The sequence below is a fragment of the Thunnus maccoyii genome, chromosome 6 (assembly GCF_910596095.1).
Source record: "Thunnus maccoyii chromosome 6, fThuMac1.1, whole genome shotgun sequence".
NCBI classification, from domain to species: Eukaryota; Metazoa; Chordata; class Actinopteri; order Scombriformes; family Scombridae; genus Thunnus; species Thunnus maccoyii.
In genome coordinates this window covers 21343989-21369892 of record NC_056538.1, presented here as the reverse complement: position 1 = coordinate 21369892, position 25904 = coordinate 21343989, and the positions used below count along the sequence as shown (strand labels likewise).

General features: G+C 39.7%; 1 protein-coding gene across 4 annotated transcripts in view; it reads left to right on the top strand.

Annotated features, from left to right (window-relative positions):
• The window catches only part of LOC121898609 (succinate receptor 1-like), a 43254-nt gene extending 17711 nt beyond the window's left edge, over positions 1-25543 (top strand). The window contains exons 1-3 of one of the 4 annotated variants that reach the window (XM_042413839.1): positions 21194-21617; positions 23687-23768; positions 24022-25543. In XM_042413839.1, the coding sequence (XP_042269773.1) occupies positions 23766-23768; positions 24022-24972 (954 nt within the window). In that variant the 5' untranslated portion in view covers positions 21194-21617; positions 23687-23765 and the 3' untranslated portion in view covers positions 24973-25543. Of the gene's footprint in view, positions 1-21193; positions 21618-23377; positions 23494-23645; positions 23769-24021 lie in introns of those variants that run through there. The other 3 variants (XM_042413838.1, XM_042413840.1, XM_042413837.1) reach the window with 3 other exon arrangements.
• The last annotated feature ends 361 nt before the right edge of the window (positions 25544-25904 follow it).

Sequence of the window (25904 nt, the reverse complement as noted above, 5' to 3'; positions counted from 1 at the left end):
GTTTGTGTGTATGCACATGCATCCTTGTGCTTGTGTTTGCCTCTGAGTGTGTGTGTTTGTGTGTATGTGGGGGGGGGGGTGTTGATGTGGCGGTCCATGCTGGTTCCTGGAAGCAGGCTATAGTTCCTGTTTGTGGTTTCTTCCTCTTTCTCCATTACTACTGTCAGTGCGCTGAGGCCTGCAGCACTTTGATAACACACATTTCAGTCACATTATCAACAAGGAAAGTACGGCTGGACAGCTGGACAGATGGACCAGATGAATGGGTTATGTGCACACATGCATGCAGCCAGATAGACAGACACACAGGGATAGACAGATTTTACACTTTGATGTAATTATTTCAATTTTCCTCATTATTCACCTTCCTTTTAACTTTTAATAGTTATTTGGCTGGCTGATTCAGAATGATAATGGGAGCTCAATAAATTATCAAGAAAGGGAGAGCTGACAGGCAGAAAAAGAACAGAGGGAGAGAAAGAGAGATAAGTGTGTAAAGGAGAGAGAATGAAGGTGAAGAAGAAAAGGAGACGAGACCTCCTCTCCACCGTCTCCCATGGCGACAGAGTGGGTGGAAGGCCGTGGCTGTCCTTCAGGCCCTGTAAATCAGCAGCTTGCAGCTGAGTCCTGCAGTGCAACCGTCACACTGGTTCCCCAAACGCTCAATCTTTCAACATCTAGCCTTCCTGTTTTTTCTCTAGTAGCTGTCATCGTTCTTTCTCTCCCTCTGTCCCACAGTCTTGTATTACCTACTTCAAATCCGTCATGACCTTACGAGAATCCTCTCTGTCACCGAAACATGCACATTGCATGTTCACGTTTGGACCCAGATGAGTGATACGGCCATGCCACTGGAGCTGGAAAGAATAAGACTAGTCAGACCAGTTAAGAAAAAAACTACACCTCCCACAGTCCTGTTCTCTGTCTTTTCAGTAGCCATGGGAACAGGTAGAAACTGGGATACACTGAGCATTGACTGTTGAAATTCTTATGAGAATGATTTAATCACTGAGCTTGGCAAAGGAAGGGGAGGGAGCAGAGTAAGGTATAGACAATGTGGGAGGCAACAAGTGTGAATGTGCCAGCACTTGTGCGCTTGTTTGTGCACATAGGCTGCCAATTGACACTTGCTGCTCTACTTTATTCCTTAGGTTTGTGGAGAATGTGCCACTAAGTAAAAGCTACTCCTCCGGGCGTTCAGTGCTCTGCAGAAGACAAAACTGCATTAAATCAATAAAATGGGCTTTTCTGTGGCATTTTTTGCCTCTGGAAGGAGTATATCTGAACAAGCTGGCATTATCACTGAATCCACTCATATCCTCCGTGTAATAAGAGTAAGAGTCCTTGAGTTTGAGGGATACTGAATAACCTGCCCAGATTTGAAAGCCAGGGTGATTAGTCTGCTCTTTGGGACTAATGGTAACAGCAGGTGTCCACAGGCTCTGTGCGCCACATCTATTCATTAGTGACATTAACACTAACCACTCGCGCACATACACACACATACGGAGCTCACTGCTCATTGGAACTATTCATTAACAACATTGCAGTTCCCCTTAAGCGCAATGACCATTGATTAGGCTTATGCATAATGATGGCAGTGGAACTCCTGATGTAATTATTACTATCCTCAGGGGCGAACTCACAAAAGGATTGCGCGGCTTTTGCGGCCACTAAACCTGCACAAATAAGACAAAAAGTCACAAAGCATCCGCAAAGGTTGAAATACACCCCTAACTGTGCTGCCAAGCAAATAGCGTCTCTGTGCTCCTTTTCTATTTACACATATTTAAATGAGGTAATATGCATACATTTAGCACTAATAGCCACACGCAGTTAGAGTGAAATTTTTAGCGTCTTCAGAGATTTGGTGGTAACTGAAACGCATTTACAAGGCCATATTGCACTCAGCTGCAAAACTTTATGGGCGTGTTTGCACTGTGATATCATTAGCGCAATATCTTTTGTGAACTGGATCTCTAGACAGGGCAGATAGCGGTTGCAAGTGATGTGCAATTACAGTGCTATCAGCGACTGCAATCCATTCTTTGTGAATTCACCCCCCGGACTTTTGTTCACCTGGGTTTGGGTTTTTTTCAAACTGTATATCGACAGCAGTCATGCATTTTACTGTGTTTATCTTGCATTACTGCAGAGAGTTCATAAGCCCTATTCACATTATAGCAGAAAAAAAGGCTTTTGAGCTGAGCTTGCTACTTTGCTCTGTGCCAGATTCTTGGGTTGGCTGTGGGGGACTCTGTGGGAGCAGACTTATTGGTAAATAGCAATTTGCAATTTGGTTTCTAGTAAGGTTACATTCAGTATGAATGCAAACCTGGTAGCTGAATTTGAAGGCTGATATTTTATCCAATATGATGATAATTTGTTATTGTATAGATACTTATAGAAACACACCTTTTCTAATCGTTCTTTTTGTGATTTTCTGCTATTTCTACACTGTTATGATGTTAGACATTCCAAAACCTGAGGTGAATATATAAAAAAAATGCTCCCTGAAAGTCAAAAGCCAGGGCTTCAGCCTGCTCTGAATGCACCATTTACAAAGTTACTTCTACTTCCCCACTGAACTGACATCAGATTGTTTGCGCAGGCCTACAAATGCCAATCAATCCTGTAGTATTTGTTTCTAAGGTCATTGCTAATGTTGTTCCATGGGTTGTTCATGTTGTCCATTCGCATATTTCAGATCAGGTTTTGGCTCAAACATGTACGGATGTATTTGAGAAGTTGACATTTTGAGTAAAAAAAAAGAAATGAGAAGTGAAAACCTACTACTATTTACTTATCCTCCGAAGACAGTGGTCTGCCAAAAGCTGGCCGATCAGAACAGAGTGGGCTCATCAGGAGGAGGACCTTAAAGAGACAGGAGCTAAAATGGCCTGTTTCAGACATAGGCTGAACTGAGGGGCTGCATAAAGGGTCAGTATAAGATAAATAATGAATTTTTGAACTATAAATCATGCAAATATATTCCTCTAGAGACCCTGAATGAAAATATAGACTGGGCAATGTGCATAATATGTTCCCTTTAATTTATCCTTCATCCTCAAGCACAGCACAAACAGTAGCCTTCATAAACTGGCTGCACTTACAAAGGTCTGCACAGCTCAGGGTCAAAGTTCATGTAATTTGAACTTTTATCAGAATGTGGCTGCACGCATGACATCCATCACCAGAAAATATAAACAAACCACACATATGATTATGGAGGAGGCTCACACAAACTTTGTTTTTCCTTGTTATCTGACCGTGGCTTCAGAATATTTTCTCAGAAAAAAACCATCACAGGACGCAGAGACTGTTGTGTCAAGTTTGCAGTTTGAAATATTTGAGTTGTGCCTTGCATCTTAGATACAATTAGAACATTTGGGAAAGATTAGTGGTTGTTGCCATCACTGTTATGTTACAAGTAGGGGTTGTTGAATATGATATGGTAGATCTGTATATCTTTTGATGGCTTCCCCACATCTCAATATTTGCTTCAGATAATAGATTCTACAGTAAGTGTCCCAAACATGATATTTAGGTCACTTTGTCATATTGTATGTAAAATAAAGTCAAAACAATCTCTGTTGTGGTGGATATCATTCATGATATCACATATGCAGATCCTGAGAAGTCTAAAAGGTTCAACTGATGTACTGCATATTATCTCCTATCACTTGAGGCAGAGATTTTTCTAAAGGCTTAATTTGTTGATGCAAGCACAGCACAACATTACACATATTTTACATTGAATATCTAAACAGCATTGCACTTCAAACCCTCGATTTAAAGAGTGGGATCCTGGGTGTAATTTGTAAACAGCAGAGCTACGCTGTTAAAGGCCTAGGGTTCCTATTGCTGGTGGCAAATTGAACAGGCTTTTCAAATGGTGAATGTGACAGCAAAATAATATTTACCCATTTATTTTTAAGCGCATCTCCCCCTCATGTCTATTTGAGAGATGAGATGGGGATGGGTGAGGGGTTTGATGTTTGTCTCTGTTATAATCAGTCTGTTATCGCAGAGGAAGACTCACACCAAACAGAATGGACAAGCATCACAGTCTTGAATTCTTTTTAATATTCCTTCACATGCAGACAATCAACAGGCCCTTTCACCATCATCCAAGCAATAACAGCCTAATGCTATGACAGTAGGGGTAATATTATTAATGCAAGGTTACGTCACCTCTTTGCTCATGGCCAGTTGAAAGACATTAACAAAACATAGAAAACGTTTTAATCAATCTTTGCTGCAAACTGTTTTCCTGCGAACGCTAGAAACTAAACAGAATACCAAAATGTTGTTGTCACCCTCAAATTAAAAGTGGTGTGGTGTTCAGGGCTTAGAAAACATCCACCGCACAACAGCAATGAAATGCCAAGTGCAGCTTCTATAACCAAACTATAACCAAAGAAGTCATGGAAGGAAACAGCAACAACACTGAAGAGTTTGGCAAGAGTATGAATAGTTTAAGCTGGTAACCCCTATCAAGAAATGCCTTAATGTGAAACCTCTAGAACTGATAGAGGTGAGTTCTCACTTGAAACCCAGAAATGCCAAGGCTGACCAGCAAACAACTCTATATCTGAAAGGCAACGTGTATAAAGCAAAGTATTCAATAGACATCAAATAACCCCCATTTGTTTCACTTAAAAGCCATTCAATCAAATTTGATTGCCGAATTTGATCGACCTCTTCAGCACTGCTGCCCCTGACTGTGCTCCACAGATGAATGCTACTCCATTGTTGGCACAGTAATGTGAATTGTTAAAAAGTGTTTGGATGGAAGAAAAATTCCTTGTTAATGCCACTCACACAGAATGGTGCAATGTAGCTGCAACCTTGTCTGTTTGTAGCTGTGTCTTGCTGGGGGTGCAAAATGCAACATATACTGTGTGCTTACAGCTAGTATCTGTTGTAGGTACATTCAGTTACCTAACAATGCAGCAAAAAGAGCTTGTACTGTACATCGAATATGGACGTGAGGAATACTAACTCAACTGCATTTCCCTTTTAATAAAAAAAAGAGATTCTTAAACATGAATCTACAGTAGGTCAGGCTCTGTACGTGGGAGAGATGTTGACTTCTCTGATAACATATAGGTTACTCTTGGGTTTGATCCAAATACCCGACCCTGCCTAGAGGAGAGTCAGAGCATTATCGCTGAAAAAATAACTCACACTCACATGCAGTGATGCAGTGTGAAGCGCACAGACATATACGCATGCATACACATGAAACAGGGTGGGAGTGAACAAATCTCAGCAGATTGCCCTTGGTAACTTGCTGTTGGTAAATATTCATAAGGACAGTCTCAACTCATAGCAACTAGCAGAAAGAATGTGTAAATGTGTGAGACAGTGAGGGGAAAGATGTGGGGAGATAATGAATATTGGAGAGCGTGTTGGAGAAAGACAACAGATGCTAAGATAGAGAGACAGAAGGGCTAAGGATTAACAGAGGAAAAACAGAAACATTGGTTTTATTATTGGTTTTGGTAGTTTATACACAGTTAGACAGAACTGGAATGAAAGATCAGTACTTTTTGGAACTAATTGGCAATTATGGCAGTTAACTAATGCATAAACAAAAGTAAACTGCACTTTTTTTACGTGGAGATTAATAGCTGATTAAAGATGCATGAACAAAACAATCTGAAAACATGCAACATAACTGGATCAGTGAATTTGTGTGCTAATTATGTGCGGGGTTGGATTTAGGGCCCATAAATGATAACTTAAAAAAAGATGTTGAAACAGACTCCTAGTGTACACAATCTATGTCTACAGTCTGTACTGCTTCAGACATTTGACTGGGAATATCAAACTCTTACTTTTGTTGCGGTGGGAAAACCTCAAAAAATCACCTGCAGCAGCCCCCAGGCAATATGAAATCTAGATTTTCTGTTTGATTGGACAAACAAATGCCTCGTGAAATAGTATTGCCAGTGGTAAATCACAGTCCTCAATACACACTGCACATATTCATAAGGCAATGCTATTCACTAGATGAGGTATGTGGTATTTAATGATTCAGAACATTTCTTCATTTCTTATTTCGTAATTCCAAGTCAGAATGTCCTTCCCTGAAGGATCATGCTCTTCTTCACCAGCTGGTTATAGATGCACAATCCATAGAACCCAGAAGGCAAGCTACAGACCCTGGTGGGCAGATAGTGTCCACTCTGTGCACCACACATTATCCTCTGCTTGCTTCTATGTGTTCTTTAACAGCGGTGATATATAATGCTTCCAGCTACTTGGCCTTCTGAGAAAGACACTACTTTATCGTTCCTGTAAGAAAACAAGACGCTGACCTCTCAAAACTCCTGTCCTGCTGTCATACTCTGAGTGGTAAATGGTGTACCTTATTTTAGGTGAGGATGATTCTCATTTTCCTCCTGTATTGATCTCAAGCAATGTGCACACTGGACAGTATGGCTACTTCCCATTTAAGAAATCTGCTCTCAACTCAGTAATATCACTTACACTGACTGGAGGAGGACTCAGTTGTTCACATGGGTAGGACTGTTAAAAAAAAAAAAAAAAAGGTGTATGATATTTACCACAAGTGCCACTCATAAGGCTGTCGATAGTGCTGGATGTTTAAAATGTGATTTTCACTTTTTGTTTTCACTCAGATTTTGCTGTGTCAACATGCAACACAATGCTTTTATGAGCTTTTCTGGCACGAGCGAGTCGAAATGGATCAGCCCTCTGCTTCTGTCTCAGATTTCAACTTTGGCCTTCTTGAAAAGAGAGTAATCACAACATCTCTCTCCTTTAGCTAAAAATAATTCTGTTTCCAAGAGGTGCTGGCCAGCTTAATAGACTAATTAACTCAAATCACAGGAGTACTGTAACAGCCAAATGAAATTAAAAAACAGCTCACACAACACTTTGCATTAGAGACAGTGACTGAGTATTTTGTTGGTGTGTAATAGTTTGCATGAATATCCCTTTTTTAATCTCTCTCTTTCTCTCTGGAATACATGTACAAACATGCAAATCTCTGTCACGCACATCCTCCCCGACGCAATGATTTTTCACTTTTCACGCCCTTTTCCCCTTTCCTTTTGAGACAGTAATCCCCAGCTGCAGCACTAATAGCATTAGCAGAGCATATCCAATCCCCTTAGTACCCCGACAGGGAGCACAGAGCCCAGACCTACAGTGAGACAGACACTCTGGGGGACTACGCTTCCCATAATGCTTCAGGAAATCCATGCACTTTACTCAGCTTTACTTAGATTAAAGTACAGTAAAACAAAGATGAAATAAAGAGTGGAGAGGCATGCAATATAATATCAATATTATCACTGAGACAGTGAGACAGTGTGTTTTGGTGGGTGGCTGGTTGTAAGTACTGTGAAAAAAGTCACCAAACGAAAGGATGTAGCAGAGGATTAGATAACAAGGTAAACCCAAAACATTGTTAACCTATTTTATCAGTTAGCAGTGTATATGTGTGCTACAGGGAGAGATTTGTAGAGAAGATTTATAGAGACGATCGCGATCGTGAAGATCATGAAAATCATTTCAGAGAATATGAGTTTCTCAATGAAGGCAGTGATATATAAACCAAGTGATTTGTTTCTTGTTACATGCTAGCAGTATGGCTCTATGAATGGCAACATCAGTCTGTCGGTTGGTTGGTCCACCACTGTGGTCCAGATTAAATATTTTGATTTATGAGCAAAACTAATGACATTCCCATCAGCTACAGCTGAACTCTGTGTTAAGTGCTAATTAACAAATGTTAGCATGCTAACACACTAAACAAAGATGGTGAACATGATAAACATTATACCTGCTAAATGTCAGCATATTAGCATTGTCATTGTTAACATGTTATCATACGAATGTCAGCTTTTAGCTCAAGGCGCTGTTGTACTACAGCCTCACAGAGCCACTAGCACGGCTGTAAACACTTTGTCTTGTCTACTAACAGCAACACTTTGTCGTATCATCGAAAAAATAGCAGATAATTATGCAGCTCACTAATTATAGTACTTGTAATGACAAGATGATCACAGTATTAATTTCTTATTGATAGGTCATGTTCTATCTCAGCTAATTAGTGCTACTACATAATGGCTAATTTAGTATTCATTGTTGTAGTATTTGTATTGAAATGTAATGTAAAGCTATATGTTAATGATATTCATATTTATTTATATTTTGCAGTTTCTTTTCATTTCATTTAATGAATCAGTTTGTAACCTAACTATCAGAAACATGATATATTTCTGCCAATCAATGCGCGATACCTCATGTGTAAATATGCATGACAGAAAGAAAACATGAAAAATAATGAAAAAAAAAACATTTTCAAGAACATGCAAAGCATGTTTATGTGTTTTGCAACATGAAATAATGTTAACATACTATTTCAGATTGAAATTCACATCAACATCCTGGTGTGTTTGGAGTTTGCTGCATTGTTCCTGAATTATTCATTTACACACAGAGCAGACAAGCATTTGTTGTTTGTTTATGCAAAAGCAAGGCAAGTACATGTGTTTGTGTTATTCTGTATGCATGTGCCTTTTCATACAGTATGCATCTGTGCTTGAGTGGACCAGACAGACAGGCAGACTTAGAGACAGACAGATAGATGGTAAATGGTCTGCATTTATATAGCACTTTTCAAGTCTACCGACCAATCAAAGCACTCTACAACACAAGTCAACATTCACTCATTCACACACACATATGCTGATGGCAGAGGCTGCCATGCAAGGTGCCAACGTGCTCTTCAGGAGCGATATAGCGCTTTACAATGTCTCTACTGGTCACACACTCATTCACACACACACTCACAAAAATTGACCTGCTCTACCTCTTGAGCCACAGTCGCCCCAATAAGTAGTAGATAAACAGACATAGAGAGAAAGAGGACAAGAACATAACGGTATATGTGTAGTCGTCTCTGAATAGTCCATTAGCCCTGCAGTGCAAACAAACCCTGTTCCCAAACACAGCCTTCTAAGGCAGAGCAACACCAAGCCAACCAGCAGCAGACTTGTCTTCCTTCCTCCCAGCCCCTGTTAGCCAGCCTGCCAACCACTCTGCTTCTTGACTCCAGCTCCATCTCTCAGCCATTACCCATTCCTCACAGTGAGTCACTGACTTGAAAACAGGCTGCAGACTGCCACGGCATCAGCTTATAAGTAATCATTCTACTATGCAGAGTCAATATTGTTTTTTTTTTCTGTGTGTGTGTATATGAGAGAGAGAGAGAGAAAGAGAGAGAGAGGGAGAGAGAGAAAATGATGTAGACATAGGGAGGGAAGGAGGAGGCTACAAAGGAATGAAGGGGAGAGGAAGAAGACAAAAACACAGAGGCAGTTGTGTGTCAGGCCTAAGAGTGAGCTGTAACCTAATGAGTCTAGATGAAAGCTGACTGTCTGAGCTAACTCAATTCTTTGCTCTGCTAGTCACAGTTCTTAGCTTAATGATGTTTGCTCCAGACTACTGATGCCACAGCCAATGCTGGATTGCCTTTTTTTGGTCATATGTTTTCCTGTGTGCGACGACCCTATCCGCTGCTTGCATGTGTAGAATGTTGAACTTGGCCCGTGCCGCACACAAGATGACATCACCCACACTGTGAGGCAGACATCCGTTTAAGACATGTTTACAGTGCTTAAACCGCCAGCATGCCTCTATCCCCACTCATATAAACACAGAATGCGGCTGACCATGTGCACACTAGCATGTGTATGCAGTGTTTACACAGAACAGATAAAGACATATAACCAGAGCAGGAGGTAAGACTGCTGTCCATGGAGTTGTAGTTAAATACAGAACAAGATTGAAGTAACACAAGGGTGAGGTTGTTCCAGGGAGGTCTTTGTAAGGGGTTTCAGAGATTTTGAGGGGCAAGGTGTAGTATGTACACAGAGGTGAGGAGGAGGCATGATTCTTACTCAGGAATGTTGTAAAGCTGTTTGTAGAGTCAGCAGGCCAATGAAAAAGCTTAGGCGTTGGAGCTCTGCCAAAGCAGGGGTGGAAAAAAATGGAGAACAGAAAGAAAACGGGGGAATGGGAATAAAAAGAAAAGAATGGCATCCATAAAGAGAAAGCTCAGGCGAGTTGTCCATTGAGGAGAGTTTTACACTCTGGGTAAGAATGCAGTCTCAGGTTAATGAAATCTGGGAAGCTCTCTTTAGAATTGGATCAAAGCCCTTCCTGTCCTACTGCACCATTTCTAGCACTTCCATCTCCACTGCAGACAGATCGCATTCAACCTATTTGTTTCATGCTGCCTATCAGCAACACATCGAGGGTAGGGATAATAAGACTGTGATATTAAGACAGTTTCCAAACACATTCCAATAAAATACCACATCATACACACAAATAAAACAAAAGGGTCAAATAGAGAGTCAGTTTCTCAACCTTTGTGTCATAGGCTGATAATGATCAGTTTCAGTTGACATTTTAAGGTTTAAGGTTTTAGATAGAAACATGCCTCAGGACATGTAGGTCATTCCTTACCTGGGTATATGTGGAACAGAGGTCACACAAGTTAATTCAGGAGTCGGAAAGGAGGCGTAATATAATCAGGATGGTGGCATCAGGGTGTTGATAGAAAAAAAGCTAGTTTGATGGCAGAAATTGTTTCATGTGAAGGAGAAAAAGCAGGAGGAGTAAGTAGTTCAAGAATTATAGTATTGATTGTACCAGCGACACAGACAATCTCTTCTTAAACAAGACACGAGTTACATACTAGCAGTTCTGTGACTCTGAGCTAAATGCATGCATCAGCTTAGTAACATGCTCAAAGTCACAACATGCTCATATTTAGCTGGTATAATGTTTACTATGTTCACCATTTTTGTTTAGCATGTTAGCATGCTAACATTTGCTAATTAGTACTAAACAAATAGTACAGCTAAGGCTGATGGCAATGTCATTAGTTTTACAGGACAAAATATTGGATGAATTTTGCCCTGATGATGGCACTATATGGAATATTAAACAATCTCCAAAGCTGGAGAGGGGAGCATGAATTTTTGTACCAAATTTCATAACAATCCATCCAGTAGATTTTGAGAAATTTCACTCAAAATCACAAATGTCAACCTCATGTTAGTGCTAATGAAAGTCAAGTTTTCTAGCTATCAGTCAAGTAGATGTTGAGATATTTCACTGGATAACCGAAAAATTAGATCTGCCAGTGGTGCTATATGAAAAATCAAGGGATCATCAAAGTCAATAGGACATTAGGCACCATGGATATCTCTACCAAACTGCATGATAATCCGTCCAGTAGTTGTCAAGACACTTCATTGAAAAAAGAAATATGTCAACCTCATGGTGGTAAAGTCAGTAGGGTTCATCCACTGGAGAACATGAATATTACAAAATGTCATGGTAATCCATCCAATGGTTGCTGTGATACTTCAGTCTGAGCCAGAGTGGTGAACAAATAGACAACATTTTCATAAGTCAGACCTTTACAAAACAACGAGGTAGTGGTTAGAATTGCTTAGAATTACAAAGCAAACTATAGCACAGAGAGGGAAGGGAATCTATGGAGTTTCATTTTTAGATTTATCTCCATCTGAGCAAAAATCCAATTTAGATCCACCCCTCCTTGACCACATAGCCATGCAGACTCTCCTTCAAAGCGCAACATAACTCAAGGACAGTGAGTCAGCCAGCCAATATGAGCCTAATCTAATCCATGGAGCTGAAATCTGAGCTGCCATGAGACAAGCAAAGAGCTGTGATGTCACAGAGCGAGACCTCTGACCCATCTACCTGCTGAGAGAGGTGATGAGAGAGGGAGCAGGAGTGGAAATGGACAATGGGAGATGGGAGAGACTGTTTCCCTGACATTTTTTTCCCCTTGTCTGTGTGCATCAGAGCATGAAGTTGAGACATTAGTATCGTGTCACTCATAATCGCCACCTGGGGAGGAGTGAAGGGAGAAAAAGGCAGAGCAACTGACCAGTGATAGAGAAAAGGAAAAGAGGACAGTATCTTCTTCAGGAGGATGAAAACACTGGATCAGGTGTTTGGATGGATGTGAAGGCCACCACATGCAACACCGACAGGCATACATTATTAAGTGTTGGGAGACAACACGGGGCAAGAGTGTATTCTGCCCAGCAAAGGACAGAAAGGGAAAGAAAAACCAATTCATAGACTGAGAACTGAAACTCTAATACAAGCATACGTGTAATGTTAATAGTAAAGTCAGTCATGGCTGTTGCTTAACACATACTCATCTGCATAGATTCTCAGGAAATGCGATCTTAGCTGTGTCACAAGTTTTGTGCAAGCACACTTCCATATTTTGTCATACTAACCTTATTTGGTACTATCCTTTGTTATTATTCTTTTTTTGTGTGTGTGTCATCTGCATACATATAACCAATGAATGTTTTGAATTGATAATATATGCATGTTCCACATAACCAATGAAATATTTTGAATCTAAAATGTGTGTCCTGTAGGATTCTGATAGGACAAAAATAGTGAAGACCTCCCTCAGCTGCAGCTTAAATAGAGGAGATGTAACTCTGAGGAGAGATTTTGAGTCAGTTTTTTCTCAGTTTTTTGAGTTGTGAGTTTTTGCTTTTCTTGAGTTTTTGAGTAGATTTTCAGCTCATTAGATTGTATTCTTTTGATATATTATAGTTTGCTTGTTGTGTTGAAGATTTTTTAGTATATTAAACTTAAACTACTCTTTTGTGAAGATTTCTCTAACTTATTAGATTTTACTTTTTGGAGATTTTGTAGCTTGATTTATGTGCTGAATAAAACAAAGTAGATCATTTTGATCTATTGATAGACAGGAACTTCTCATCTTTTTGGTCCTGATAATTCATCCATCTAAGGCTCTCAACTACCCTTTCGGTAAGACCTCTTGCTTTTTAATAATTCTCAAATATGTTTGAACTGCTAATCTGTGCCCCCCAAGAGAGGGACCAGTGGTAGAACTGTTAGGGCAGAAGCCACTGCACTAGGGGAAAAGCCTAGAATGAGGGACATACCTACCACAGTACTGAGGCTTTCTGTGAGATGCTAACAAGTTTCTAGGAGGAGAAGAGACCTCTTTAAACACATACTGGTTCAACTGATTATAGTAAGTTATTGTGTTATTATTATTATCTTATCCGGCGATTAGAGACTCTGGAAGAAGGTATTGATTCTTGCTCACCCCGGTCACCTACTACAACCTAGCTGATAGGCAGGAGGTAGCATAGGAGTACTAGTAACTCAAACCGCATGGCAGTACTTGTGAATGGTTAAATAGCACCAAACCAATAGGAACAGGACTTCATTGGATTGTGGCCTAGGCTCCCAAGTAGTGCCCAGATTGACACTTGTGTTAGATTCTGGAGCGCATCAGAACCATTTAGCAGAAGCATAATTGACATCTCACACTATTTATGTTAGACATCACTCCACATGAGAAAATAAACAGGATGACCCTTCTCAACCACAGAACAAACATTTAAATTCTTAGTGGTTCAGTTCATGTGAGCACCTCCAAACGTGATCTTTCCTTATTTCCTCTCTTTATATTTTGTAAAACCAAGCAGACTGAAACACATTCCTGTGGGTGTGTTATTTAGGAGAACTGTTGACCACTTCGACAATGGCTGGCAGAGTGAGTCCTGTCCTCTGGTGCCAACACACACAAACTGGGAAGTCAAAGACCACACAGAGAAAATTCATCATTCTCAACCTGCGACACAGAGACCTGATATAGAGAGATCTTAGCATGCAGTCAGGGGTTATTTACATTATACTTGTCAACTCATCTTACTCTACTTTTGTGTGAAATCTTACTTCATAATTTTACTTTTCATCTCGCCAAATTTACAGTAAAATCCATCCACATTATGTCACTGCTCAGCGCATTGTTTTCCTCCAAGCACCTATTGCACGCTCTCTTTTCTTTAGCGTGGAGACGGGTTTCAGCGATGTCCTCCGTGGTGCTGTGAGACGCCAATTGAGCAACACCAATTAGGAAGCTGCAGATATGACAAGCCATTGGTCCAAATGCTGTTACTGATGCAAAAATCCTCCCTAGCTGTGTTTTCTGTGTCTTACATTGTAGTGAGAAGTGAGGGAGTAAAACGTAGACAAGTCAAGAGAATTACAATGATGGGGAGGTGGGGAAAACCCTGAGAAGGGATTGAGTTGAAACTGAAAGGGAGCAAAGAACGGCTGATGTCAGTGTTGCAAAGGCAAGTTTTCTGTCATCAGCCCACACTTAACTGTCAGCTGACAGAGCTGCCAATTCAGGCCTCACAGAAAAGGAGTGACAGGAAAGCTGATGTGCTACGAGGGTACTTGGAAATCTGTGATATAAAGGATACTTCCCTGCTTGCTGTTTAGAGCAATATACAGTTCTTTAAAGGCTTAGAAGACACTCACTATCTCCATTAAACCCTGCTAAACCATTACAATGTGTATTTTACATAATATAACCTGTTTTACAGCTCCCAGGTTTCCCAACAGCAACGGTATGATGTCACTAAGTCGAAATACAGAACAGGAGGGCCATTATGTTCTGTGAGGTGCGGTAATGTTCAGATCTGTAAATCCTGGTGATGCCAGTAATTAAACAAGAGAAGACTTTGAAAATGCGTGCGTGTGCTCGGAAACAACCACTGTACAGAAAACCTGCCGAAATGAATGACAGCGATTCACGTGAACTCAGTCTGACATGGACGCAACAGGCAAATCACACACAGATGTTGCTGTTCGAAGTGCACCCCTGTGTGTCACACAGCTGCCAGTTTAATGCGGAAAACAAGTTTCATAGCTTGTGAAACTTTCACAAAGGCTCACTCAAGCTACCATTTTAGGAAAATTAAAAGCAGGCAGCTGCTTACTGCATTTCTGATGGTTCACTATATTGAAAAGTATGCTTATGCTAACCCAGTATTATCTTAAAATCTGCTTTGGGACGAAAACACAGCAGGCCAGCATTAAAGCAGAGATTTTGTATGAGTTTCACACTCAAATGTAAAGCATGTGGATATAGCCAAGGCATGACATTTGTTGTGCTTGACTGACCCTGAGAGCAGAGGTTGAAGAGAAAACATGGCAGAGTTAGATATTAGCCCCTGCTGAGGCCAGGAAGTCTTAGCTTTGCGACGTGTCCAGTGACTAGAGTAGAGATTAGCTGACGGTTAGCTGACCTGAGGGTGGTTTTGAATTTATACGTCCCAGTAGACAGCAGAGGCAATCATATCAGTAACGCTGAGAAAGCCTGACACAGCATGCACCACCCGCGTGTGTAAAACAAGCCTCTGGAGCTACCGTGACTGAAAATGAAATAGATCCACAGAAAAAATACAAAAAGATATGCTGGAGGTACGGGGTTCAAACTGATGGGTTTGCAGGTTCCAAAATAACCAGAAGAGTCAAGATAGTAGTTGAAGATGGGGGGTCCTGGCTATTCAATTATATTTACTATCAAGAATCAGATCTCCAAAATGGACTCTGCAATTTTGAAGAAAGAAATATCCTAAAAATGTTACTTTATGTTGAATTCTGACAATTACTTCTGCAGAAGTAAGGGGAAGAGGAATGGGAGCTTAATTTAACAGTGCCTCTGACACAGATAAAACAGCATGGGTCTAACTGGTTCTCTCACTGAAGGGAAACTGTAAATTGGCCAAAAAAGCAATAGCTCGCTGTATATTTTTACAACGAATGATCATGTTTCACTGAGACAGAATGACCACGGGCACTTGAAACATGAAAACAAAGACTGGGACATTTTAAAGCCATTTTTTCAAAACCAGTCTGCATAACCGGTACTGGCTGTGACCCCCACAAACAACCAGAGCAGATGAAGTCCTCAATCTCACCTCTGTCTGGGCATGCCAGTTTGACCGCTGCTTAAACAAACACTTGGTGAATTGTTGAAACATCCTCTCAAACCTATGACAACATATCGGGATTTGATGTTTGGAAGAAAAGAAAGGAGACAGGATTGAAAAGAGTGTGAGAGAGGGTTGAAATGATGAAAAAAGAAGATAGACCACAAGGAAGGGAAAATTCTAAATAGACAAAAATGACTCAAATATGCAGAGAATATCAGAGTTGGAGGACTTCAGGTCGCACTTTTGGATGTAACTCAACAACCTTAACATTATGCAGTAAAAAGATGGTATTTGCCAATCAAATCTCTCACTGTCTCCGCCTTCATCTCATGTGATACACACTAAAACACTCCTGAGGCCACACGCTACCTCAGGTTTTGATCCAATTAACTCACTGTCAAATGTGAACCACACTGATAATTAGTGCAGAGTTGTAGCGATAAAGCTTTAACTGTGTCACCTTCCAGAACTGGGACAGTGAAATCTACAGGGGCTAATGGGAGCACTCGCCCACAATGGGCCAGCATGTAACACACACTCACTCACTAACGCGTTAACATGGAAATCTACTTAGAAAAAAAATGTATGTGTTCACCAGGCCAAATTATATATTCGTATTTTCTCTGCAAAATTGATTTTTGGTGATGCTTTTAGGTCATTAAGTTCTATCTATTTCTCTCTTTCTTTGTGTGTGTGTGTGTGTCAGGGAACATTCAGGACAAATTCTCCAACTCAGGGGGAGATGGAGGAATGAGCACAAGTGAAAGTAACAGCTTTAGTTCATCACCTTTTCATTTCTTCATTTCACACACAGAGACACCAACACACACACACACACAGAATCACACTTAATGAGGGCACTGTGACATACTAATTGGCAAAGCTCCACCGTTAAACTAACCAGTCCATCACAAGCTCTGATATCTGTTCCTCTTTTATTCCTTCTGTCTCTGTCTTTATTTCCAGTTTAATTTCCATCCAATTGGCAACACTTAGGACTTGCCCTCCTGTATTGTTTTTCATTAATTCATCTGGTTCATTCATAACTTCTTAGTTATTTCAATTCATTTGATATACCTTTATAAAAATAAAAATTCTGTAACAATCCTCTAACAAGTGCATAACTCTATCAATGTAATTTCTACAAATATAAAGCAGGACACTTGTGGAGTCTCAACCCCAAAGTCTGAGCTTTTAGCTAATACTGCCCTCTTCTGGATTAAATTTGTATTACATGTCTGTTAAGGCTCTATGCGGCTGGAATAAATATGTTATTTTTGATTTAGATAGCATTCTCATTTATTTGATCTCAGTGTTCTCTTCAGATTGTGTGAGGAGTGCAATTTAAAAATGTTGTCCTCTAGCTTCTTGTAGCAGACACACATACACAACAATGACATCTTAACACACATTTATGGACTCCTTTTATGGTGAACAGGAGACTGCTGTGTTTTACAGTAACTGCACTCAAATTCAGCCAAAAAGTACAATTGGACGGTCGTTTACTGTACAGACTACTGTTTTGTAGTGGTAATTTGTAAGTCTCAAACCCACACATGTACACACATTCACACTTTTTGGTCCTTTAGTTTTAATGTAATCTACCTGCTGATGTCAAGTTTGTCTGAAAAAGATCTATAAAGAAGTGTGGTGCCAGTGGGTGTTGGAGGGGATGATGCTGGCCAGTACCCAGACTCCTTCTGCAGGACTTAAAAAGTATTGAAGGTCATACTGTAGGAAGAGACAGAAAAAACGATTTCTGGTGACTGGGAGTCCAGGGGTTCGAATCCTGAATGCTTTACTGCAAGTCACTCTTGATCAATTTAATCAAAGAGCATCTGCCAAATGCTGAAAATGTACATACAGCTCCTATTTGACCTGAGTACTTTGACTTACAAAGGCCAAACACATACTGTAGGCCAGTCACTCTGATTTTTTCAAACCTACCTGAGAAATTGAGGTCTAGGGAAAAAGTGCAGCCTATAGTTTTAAAAATGTGTGGCATGACTGAGAGTCGCCTTCACTCCATGCATACAAGATGGACATAAAATGATGACAACTGGCTACTGTATGTGGACCGGTCATGTGGTCATGTGTATGACTTTAGCCTTTTAGCAGCACTTGCTTCTGTGAAGACTCTAATACTTCAATTGCTGTGGTCAACCACCAGAGAGCACTCTCATGCTATATAAAGTGGTGATTGGAAACATTATCATGGTAATATATTTAAAAATATTAAGGGATTATTTGACATACGATTAGATATTTTGATATGATAATGTGATTCAACCAGGGGCAACTTCTTCCCAGACAGGAAAAATGAGCTGAACTCTGCTATGAACAAGGCAAGACAAGACAGAGCCAGGTAAACTTTATTTAAATAGCACATGGTGCAAAATAATTGACAGAAAGCAAAGAAAAAGGTACTTAGAGAGTGTCAAATAATAAAAAATAAAACATTGTATCAAAAGCAGGCAACTGTATATTACTTATTCAAATTCTGTAATAAAAACAAATGTTTTAAAGCTGGAGTGCAGGACTTTTGTCTCCCCCCTCTGGCAGTGACAGTAATTACAAAAAAATTGTCGATGTGTGCTTATGTCATAGGCTCTGCCGTAGCCTACTCCGTTGCTACTGTTGCGAATGTAAACCAAATTGTTTTGAGCATCACACAACTTCCACAAAATGACTCGTTTCACTATCAGAATTGGATCCATGAGGTCCAATAACATCTGCAAAGCCTTGAAAAGCCACACGATTAAATTATTTTATCCCTGTTCAAGTTAGCAGAGAGCTAACTGGAAATTTGCCAGCTAAGCTGGTGGAAGTCTCTGGGAGCACATACAAACAGCCAAAGCAGGAACGTCCTGCCCGACATGCAGTGCCGCCGCTCCGCATACGCAGAGTGCGTGGGGCCTCAAGTACCAGGCAGGGGCCCCCAAAATTAAGGTTGATAAAAATGTCATGATAATTATCACATTATTACATTTTAACACAAATTGAAAAAATATATAAATTAGTTATGGACAGGCCCACCGTTGTTTTTTTCATTGTATGTACCCTATCACTCAGTTAAGGCAAATTAGATGTTTTTATCTAATATATAAAAAGAGCCCCCCCCCCTCCTCGAAATGGTACAACCTTCAAAGCGCTCGTCTGTTCGCTTCGGAGTTTGCTTCGGTTCGCCTGTAGCCTACTACATGCCTCTCGCCTGAAGTTTGCCATATTAGCCTGCTTTATCAAGCTGTTTTTGAATGAGGCATAATGGCAAGTAAGAGACAACATGAATCTGGCGCTGAAGAACGGAAGAGGAGAAAACTTGTTAACTGATAAAGAAGTAATATATATCCGATTTTTTTCCAAAAGAAAAAAAAACATATTTAATTCTTATAAAGAAAATCAGAATCGCCAAAAATCCAATAAAATTGCAATCAGTGCATCATTAATATTAATATGAAATCACAGCACATTTTTGTTTAATGTAGACTTTTTTTATTTGTATGTCAGCTCTTTGACCGTGCCAGATTGGAGCACTGGAGCCCATCTTGGGACTCGACTCAGACTCGACTCAGGGCCCCCATGACCAATTATGCTTAGGGCCTCCAAATGGTTAGCAGCGGCCCTGCTGACATGAGATTTAAAAATTGACTGTATACTGTGAATTATCTGGCGGTGATAAGCTAAATCAACGTTGCATGAACTCGTCTGGCAAGGGCTTGAATGTAACAGGCGTTCATTTATATGTAAAAGTTAAGCACCGCAGGTTTACGCCTTCTTTTTTATTAATCTTGTGGCATTTTTAAGGTAAGATATATCGTCTGTCAGAAGTGTAGAAATCAGAGGTAACCTCTCCTGCTCTTGGGAACTGATAGAAGACAGAGCCATGAGCAGGCTGCCTGATGGTCTGAGAATTTTTAGCGGTTGATATTGGATGAACATTTGTTTTGTTTAATCTGGAGCAAGGCCATTTAATGACTTAAAAACAAAAATTATATGAATTACATAAACACAAGGATACTATAACATAAGCTAGTCCAAGTCAATATCAAAAATAGACTTATGTCATTGCCCAACTGTTGGCCTCTGCTCGAATAAATCCCAACAGCACTAAAGCACAGCGATGCTGAAAGATTACTCTTCAGCCCAAGTAATATAACCAAACAAACCACTGTCAGTCTCAGGCGGGGTTTCTTAAGGACAGGAACATTCTATTATACCTAGCTTATTTTCTCGGCAGGGAAAGGTAAAAAAAAAAAAAAAAAATCACCCTGACTTCATCTCACATGTCTCTCAGCAGTAGATCATGTGCTTTCTAAAGGCTGACCAACATTGTAAGCTTTGTTGCCAAAATATACTGTGGCCTCCTATCAGAATCAACACCATTAAGATCAGGGGGTGTTACGCAACCACAGGAAAGGCTCTTGACACCATAGATTGAAAATTCAAAAGTCAACACTGTGGTATTGTTCTGTTATCTGCATATGTTCCAAAGCAAAGTGAATGAACAGTTGTCATTTACATTATTGAAACTTATAAAATTAAAAACAGGAGCATCACCATATAACATAATGATGTTAAATTTAAAAGGATTAGAATTGGCAATTGCCTACTACCTACTGCCTACTTTGGTTGTCCAAAGACAAGACTAGGTCAAAACCTATTATATGGTCAATGTGTGAAATTGTGGCCAATTTGTTACAGGGATAGTCAGTGGTAATGTCTATAATATGAATTCCTGGATATTAAATTTTCATCTTCAATTTTTCTATAGTGGTCCGGTAATATTTGCTGGTAAAGTGTACTGAAGTAGCATCACATGATATGGTTAAGCCACATTTGAGTCAAAAACAAGGTTATAAATGCAGTTGCATGAACAATACTTTGCATTCATATCTTGGGATGTTAGATTTGAAAGACAACTTATTTTATTTCTAATTATAAATATTCTAATTATCTGTTAACTCTCCCTGCTCTTTCATCTGTTTCACTCTGCATTGAGTGTTTTGACAGAGTAATGTTAATTTGGGGTGCTTTAATTGTGCACTCTCTCTGTGCCTTTTTTCTGCCTCTTTACCTGTTGGTGATCATGGAGGCTGCAGTGGAAATTGTAAATGAAAGTTGTGACAGCATTTTGGGTGGAAATTCAGGAGGTTTTATCTCCGCCTGGTTACCGCAGTTACAGTCAAATTAAGTGCACCTGCAGAACAGTCGCCCCACACTAAACTGATATAACAGCCTACATGAGTTTTAGCATGTTTTCCTGCAAGACTTGTGTTTTAATGCTGTTGTTCATCGTTTGTAATGTGAAAACATCAGAGAAATACTTATGTTCTGGTATTTAGTTCAGTTATAAAATCCAAACACACCGTGGAGCAGCTCTCGCCGGCTGTTGACAGCGCTTCCAGCCGGAGTGTCGATCAGACTGGACGGTAGAGGAGGAGACGGTAGAGACGCTGGTATGCATCTGTTTAAACAGGAGTTTAACCGACTTCACTGCATTTAACACCGGAGCTGAGAGCGTTAGAGATTGGAGCAGGAAACACAGTCACTCTGGGTCACGCTACTGTCCTCCACTTCCATCATCTCACGCCGATTCATTTTGAAAGAGCAACGGCCAATGGGGAAACTCCAGCACTCGGCCACACGATCAACGGTGTAACTTCATCACTCAGTCAGTCAGTCAGTCACGGACAACCGCAGTTATAGTCCTCGTCCGCCGCCAGTCCAGCCAACAAGAAGGATCAGGTTTGGGCAAGATACACTCACACTGTTGACAATTGAGTAGCAGTTGCATGAGATTAGTTGAGTAGTAGTGGTTGAAGTCCTCATTCGCTATAAACACACTGAATTACCAATTCATATGTGTCAACTCTTTGTTTGAAATTTGTTTGACTAAATCTGAACCATTTTCTCTTACCTATTCCACTGACCAGGCACTGAGACCTTTCAATTTTAGCTATCAACTATCAACCAAAAGAACTTCACTAGAGCTCATAAACTTAATCTTAAATTTGTTGAAAACAGCAATAGAATTTATCTTTTATCCACTCACTTAATATGACTATTAAAATGGAGTTTATCAACAGTTTAGAAGGGGTGCATATATACCACTTACTTGTTGTATTATACATGACCAAAATAATTTCAGACAAGCATCTTTTAGGTCAAACTTTCTTAAAAAAGTAGTTAGTGTGTGAATGGTAAACATTTTCTGACAGTCACGTTTCTTTTTTTAGACCTTGCTCCATTTTTGCTGCGCATTTGATTATAACTATGTAAATCTATTTACTGACACTGCTCTTTTAGATGCTAAATGATCAAGTGCTGCTGAATTTGTTGACTTATGTAAAGCACTCCACTGTAGATCAAACAATACTGTGCATGCTGCAGTCAGCTGTGTATACAAGCACCCAGCAATATCCAACTTAAATTCAGTTTTTCAGAGTATCTCTCATTAGCTGTATACAAATTTATTTACTGCTTAGTGCACAATAGTTTTGGTTTTGCCCTCAAAAATTGTCACAATGGAACAAAAATCGTGTATATGTCCATACTATTATTAAGTTTTCCTAATAATCTCACAATACAATATTATGTAAATAATGATAAGTATCCAAAATCTGAATGGATGATTGAATGTTTTTTTTTGTTTTTACAACTAAAAACTTCAGCAAAGAAAAACAAACACCTTATTTTCAGAGGACTAGTGGAGGATTCATGCATTCACAGACCTTGAAAGAGAAACAGTCAACAATTCGAGCACTTCAAGCTTTTGCTTTGAGCTGTTCACAACATTAGTGCAGACAGATAGGAACATAAGTTATTCAGCGACAACTTCCTGACCCAGATAAAGTGGTGGGACAGCCTCCAGTACTGTGATGGTTTCTAAGGTGGCTAAATGTTGTCTGGCTATGCCCCATTACAACACAGTAAATCTTTCTTGACAAGGTTGCCCCGGATAAATCCAAATACCGCTCTCTAACCATAAACACTGAAAGGGCCTGATGTGGGCCCATAATGAACCGTCTCTGAGCAGCAAGTGTAAAGAAGTAGTATAACTGAATGATGGGGTTTCACCAATAGTTACCACCATATACTCATCTAATAGAGCCCTGATCTAGCATAGCCTGATCCCCGTGCCAGGTTTTGGTCAGGGAGTAGAGAAGTCAATAGACCACAGTTTGCCGTTGTTCTACTGACCTCTTACTTATAGAACTGTTTTTTTTTAAAGTTGGAAAAATTGACATTATGTAAAAACAGTTTGAAAAAAGCAATTCTTTAAGATGGGAAAATGGCAGCTATTTAAATTGTAAATGTGTATTTGCGTGAAAAAGAATGTATGCTCATGGTCGAATGTTTTATACATAGCTCTAAGAATTAAATGGGTGTTCAATAATTTATAATAACTTTATAGTAACTATAATAACCGAGCATGAAAATTTCACATTAGATGAAACCATAAACATTTTTTAGAGTTTTTGAAGTTTTGTATTTTTTGCATTTTCTTCTTTTATGGGTTTTTTTCTAGACAACAAGTTTTCAGGGGATTTGTATAAACATAATATCAAGGGTTATAGCAGTCACATACAGTAGTAGCTGTACTCCTGGACAGGTGGGCCAGGTAACGAAACATTAAATAGGTGTACAGATACCAAGTAACTTATTAAATCTATTTTGAGGTCTTGTTTGGTTTAAATCATCTTTGCATATTGTAAATGCAAATGAATGGTGAAATTGTTATTGTGGTTGTATTTTCCAACCTTGTCATATTAGAGTCACCAGTACCCTCAGAGCTCAATGTTTACTGTTTCCAGTGTACAGATAGTGGCTGCACCTGCCAATGGTCACACTCCCTACAGTATTCACACCACCAGCAACTACTACTACTACAGCATGGTAAGTCTTATCCTAAAACACACAATATTTATAATGTGCTGAAAGTGGTTAGCATTGACCCTAAAATAAGTTTCTACTGAATACATTATTGAAGAATTTTCCTTAAAGTTCACAGTTCCAGGTCATAAGATTTTGTTTCTATTATTACTCATCCATTTATTTATTTTCTCCTTCTTTACCCCTTACTTTCCTTTCTTCCTATTCCTTCTCTTCTCCTCTTTTCTTTTCTTCTCCTCCCCTCTCCACTCTCCAGGTGATCAACTGTACAATGATAGATGATGTGCTGGAGATGTACTACCTGTCACCATTTTATGGTATAGAGTTCTGCATTGGTTTCCTTGGCAACCTTTTGGTTGTACTTGGATACATATTTTGCTTGACGGAGTGGCAAAGCTGCAATATTTATCTCTTCAACCTGGCAGTGTCCGACCTTATTTTCATCTGCACGCTGCCACGCCTCTCCTACCTCTATGCGAATAAACATTTAGAAACCAGTCCCTTTGCCTGCATTATCAACCGCTATGTTCTCCATGTCAATCTCTACTCTTCCATACTCTTCATGGTCTGGCTTAGCATGGACCGCTACCTGCTCATAAAATATCCAGCACGGAACCACTTCCTGCTAAGGCCAAAATCAGCGCGGATCGTGACCGGGCTGAGCTGGCTAGCTGTCAACGTGGAAGTGACTCCAATGATAGTACTGATGTTCCAGGACCTGCAGATTGAAAACTATAGTCTATGCAAAGATTTTGCTAGCCTAGAAGGGGATGTCGATATATTAGGTTACAGCCTAGGGCTAACCTTGACTGGTTACATTCTCCCACTGCTTGGACTTTGTGTTTTCTCCTACCAGATTGCACATTTGCTCCGTGCCCAGGACAACACTCTACAGCGCAGGACAACTTCGTTCAAGAGGCCTCTAAGGGTTGTTACATCAGCAGCAGTAATGTTTCTGGTTCTCTACACTCCATACCATGTGATGAGAAATGTCAGAATTGCATCTCGGCAGACTGGGAAAGAGCAGCGTCTGTGTACAAAGATGTACATAGAGGGCTTGTATATCTTGACCCGACCGTTGGCCTTCTTGCACAGTGTCATCAACCCTGTCTTCTACTTCTTCATGGGTGACAAGTTCAGAGAACTCCTGATCACTAATCTCAGAAAGTTTGTCAGAAACATAGAGCAGCGTAGAGAATCAGCCTGAGAAAACTCAACACAAAATCCTTCTGTATGTACAGAAATACAACATGTGTGGAAATAGTACATCCACACATGTGAGTCAGCTCTATCTTTACATACTGTGTTTTGTTAAAGTTATGTTTTTCTTTATTTCTATTGTGTCTGTCTGATGATATTATATTAATGATTTACAATTAAACAATTCAGTCTACTATTATTATCATTGCATATCTTTGGTCTTAGCAGACTATGTTTGTCATGCCTATTTTGGTGTTATAGTGACTGTATCCACACATATTACAAGATAGTAAGTCATGAAAACATGTCGGGATATTCATAAAGTGGAGCTGGGGCACAGTTATGACACAGTTAATAACTTAATACATTTGAAGGCCAGAGTTTGTTGCTATTTTTATATTAATGCTCTGTAAGCATGCATATAATGAATGTGCTGATGGGTTGCTGTTTGTGTTTGCATCTGTATTTGTTGAGAAAGCATAATTATTTATATTTGTTTTCACATGAAACTGGAGGTGCATGTTTTGCCAATGTACTTCTATTTTTGGGATGTTTGTGCATTAAAGTCAATTTTGGATAACCGCTTTGTAATATAATAAAATATAACTGTAACTCAACTAATAAGAGTGCTAGATATATTATTATGGGAAGGTAAAGGGTTTGTGAGAAAGTACAGTACCAGTCAAAAGTTTGGACACACTTTTTCATTCAAGTGAAGTAAAAGGTGTGTCCAAACTTTTGACTGGTACTGTATATGTATATCTTTTGAACTAACTATGACTAACCAGTCATAATGATGTGGAATTACTGTAAGAACAGAAGTAAAGCCCACCTAATTTGAACTATATTTGAATAATATTTATGATTTTTGCTCTCAGATTTTCCCCTGTGTAATGTGAAACTTGGCTGATTTCCTGAGTATTTTTGAGAACTGCTACT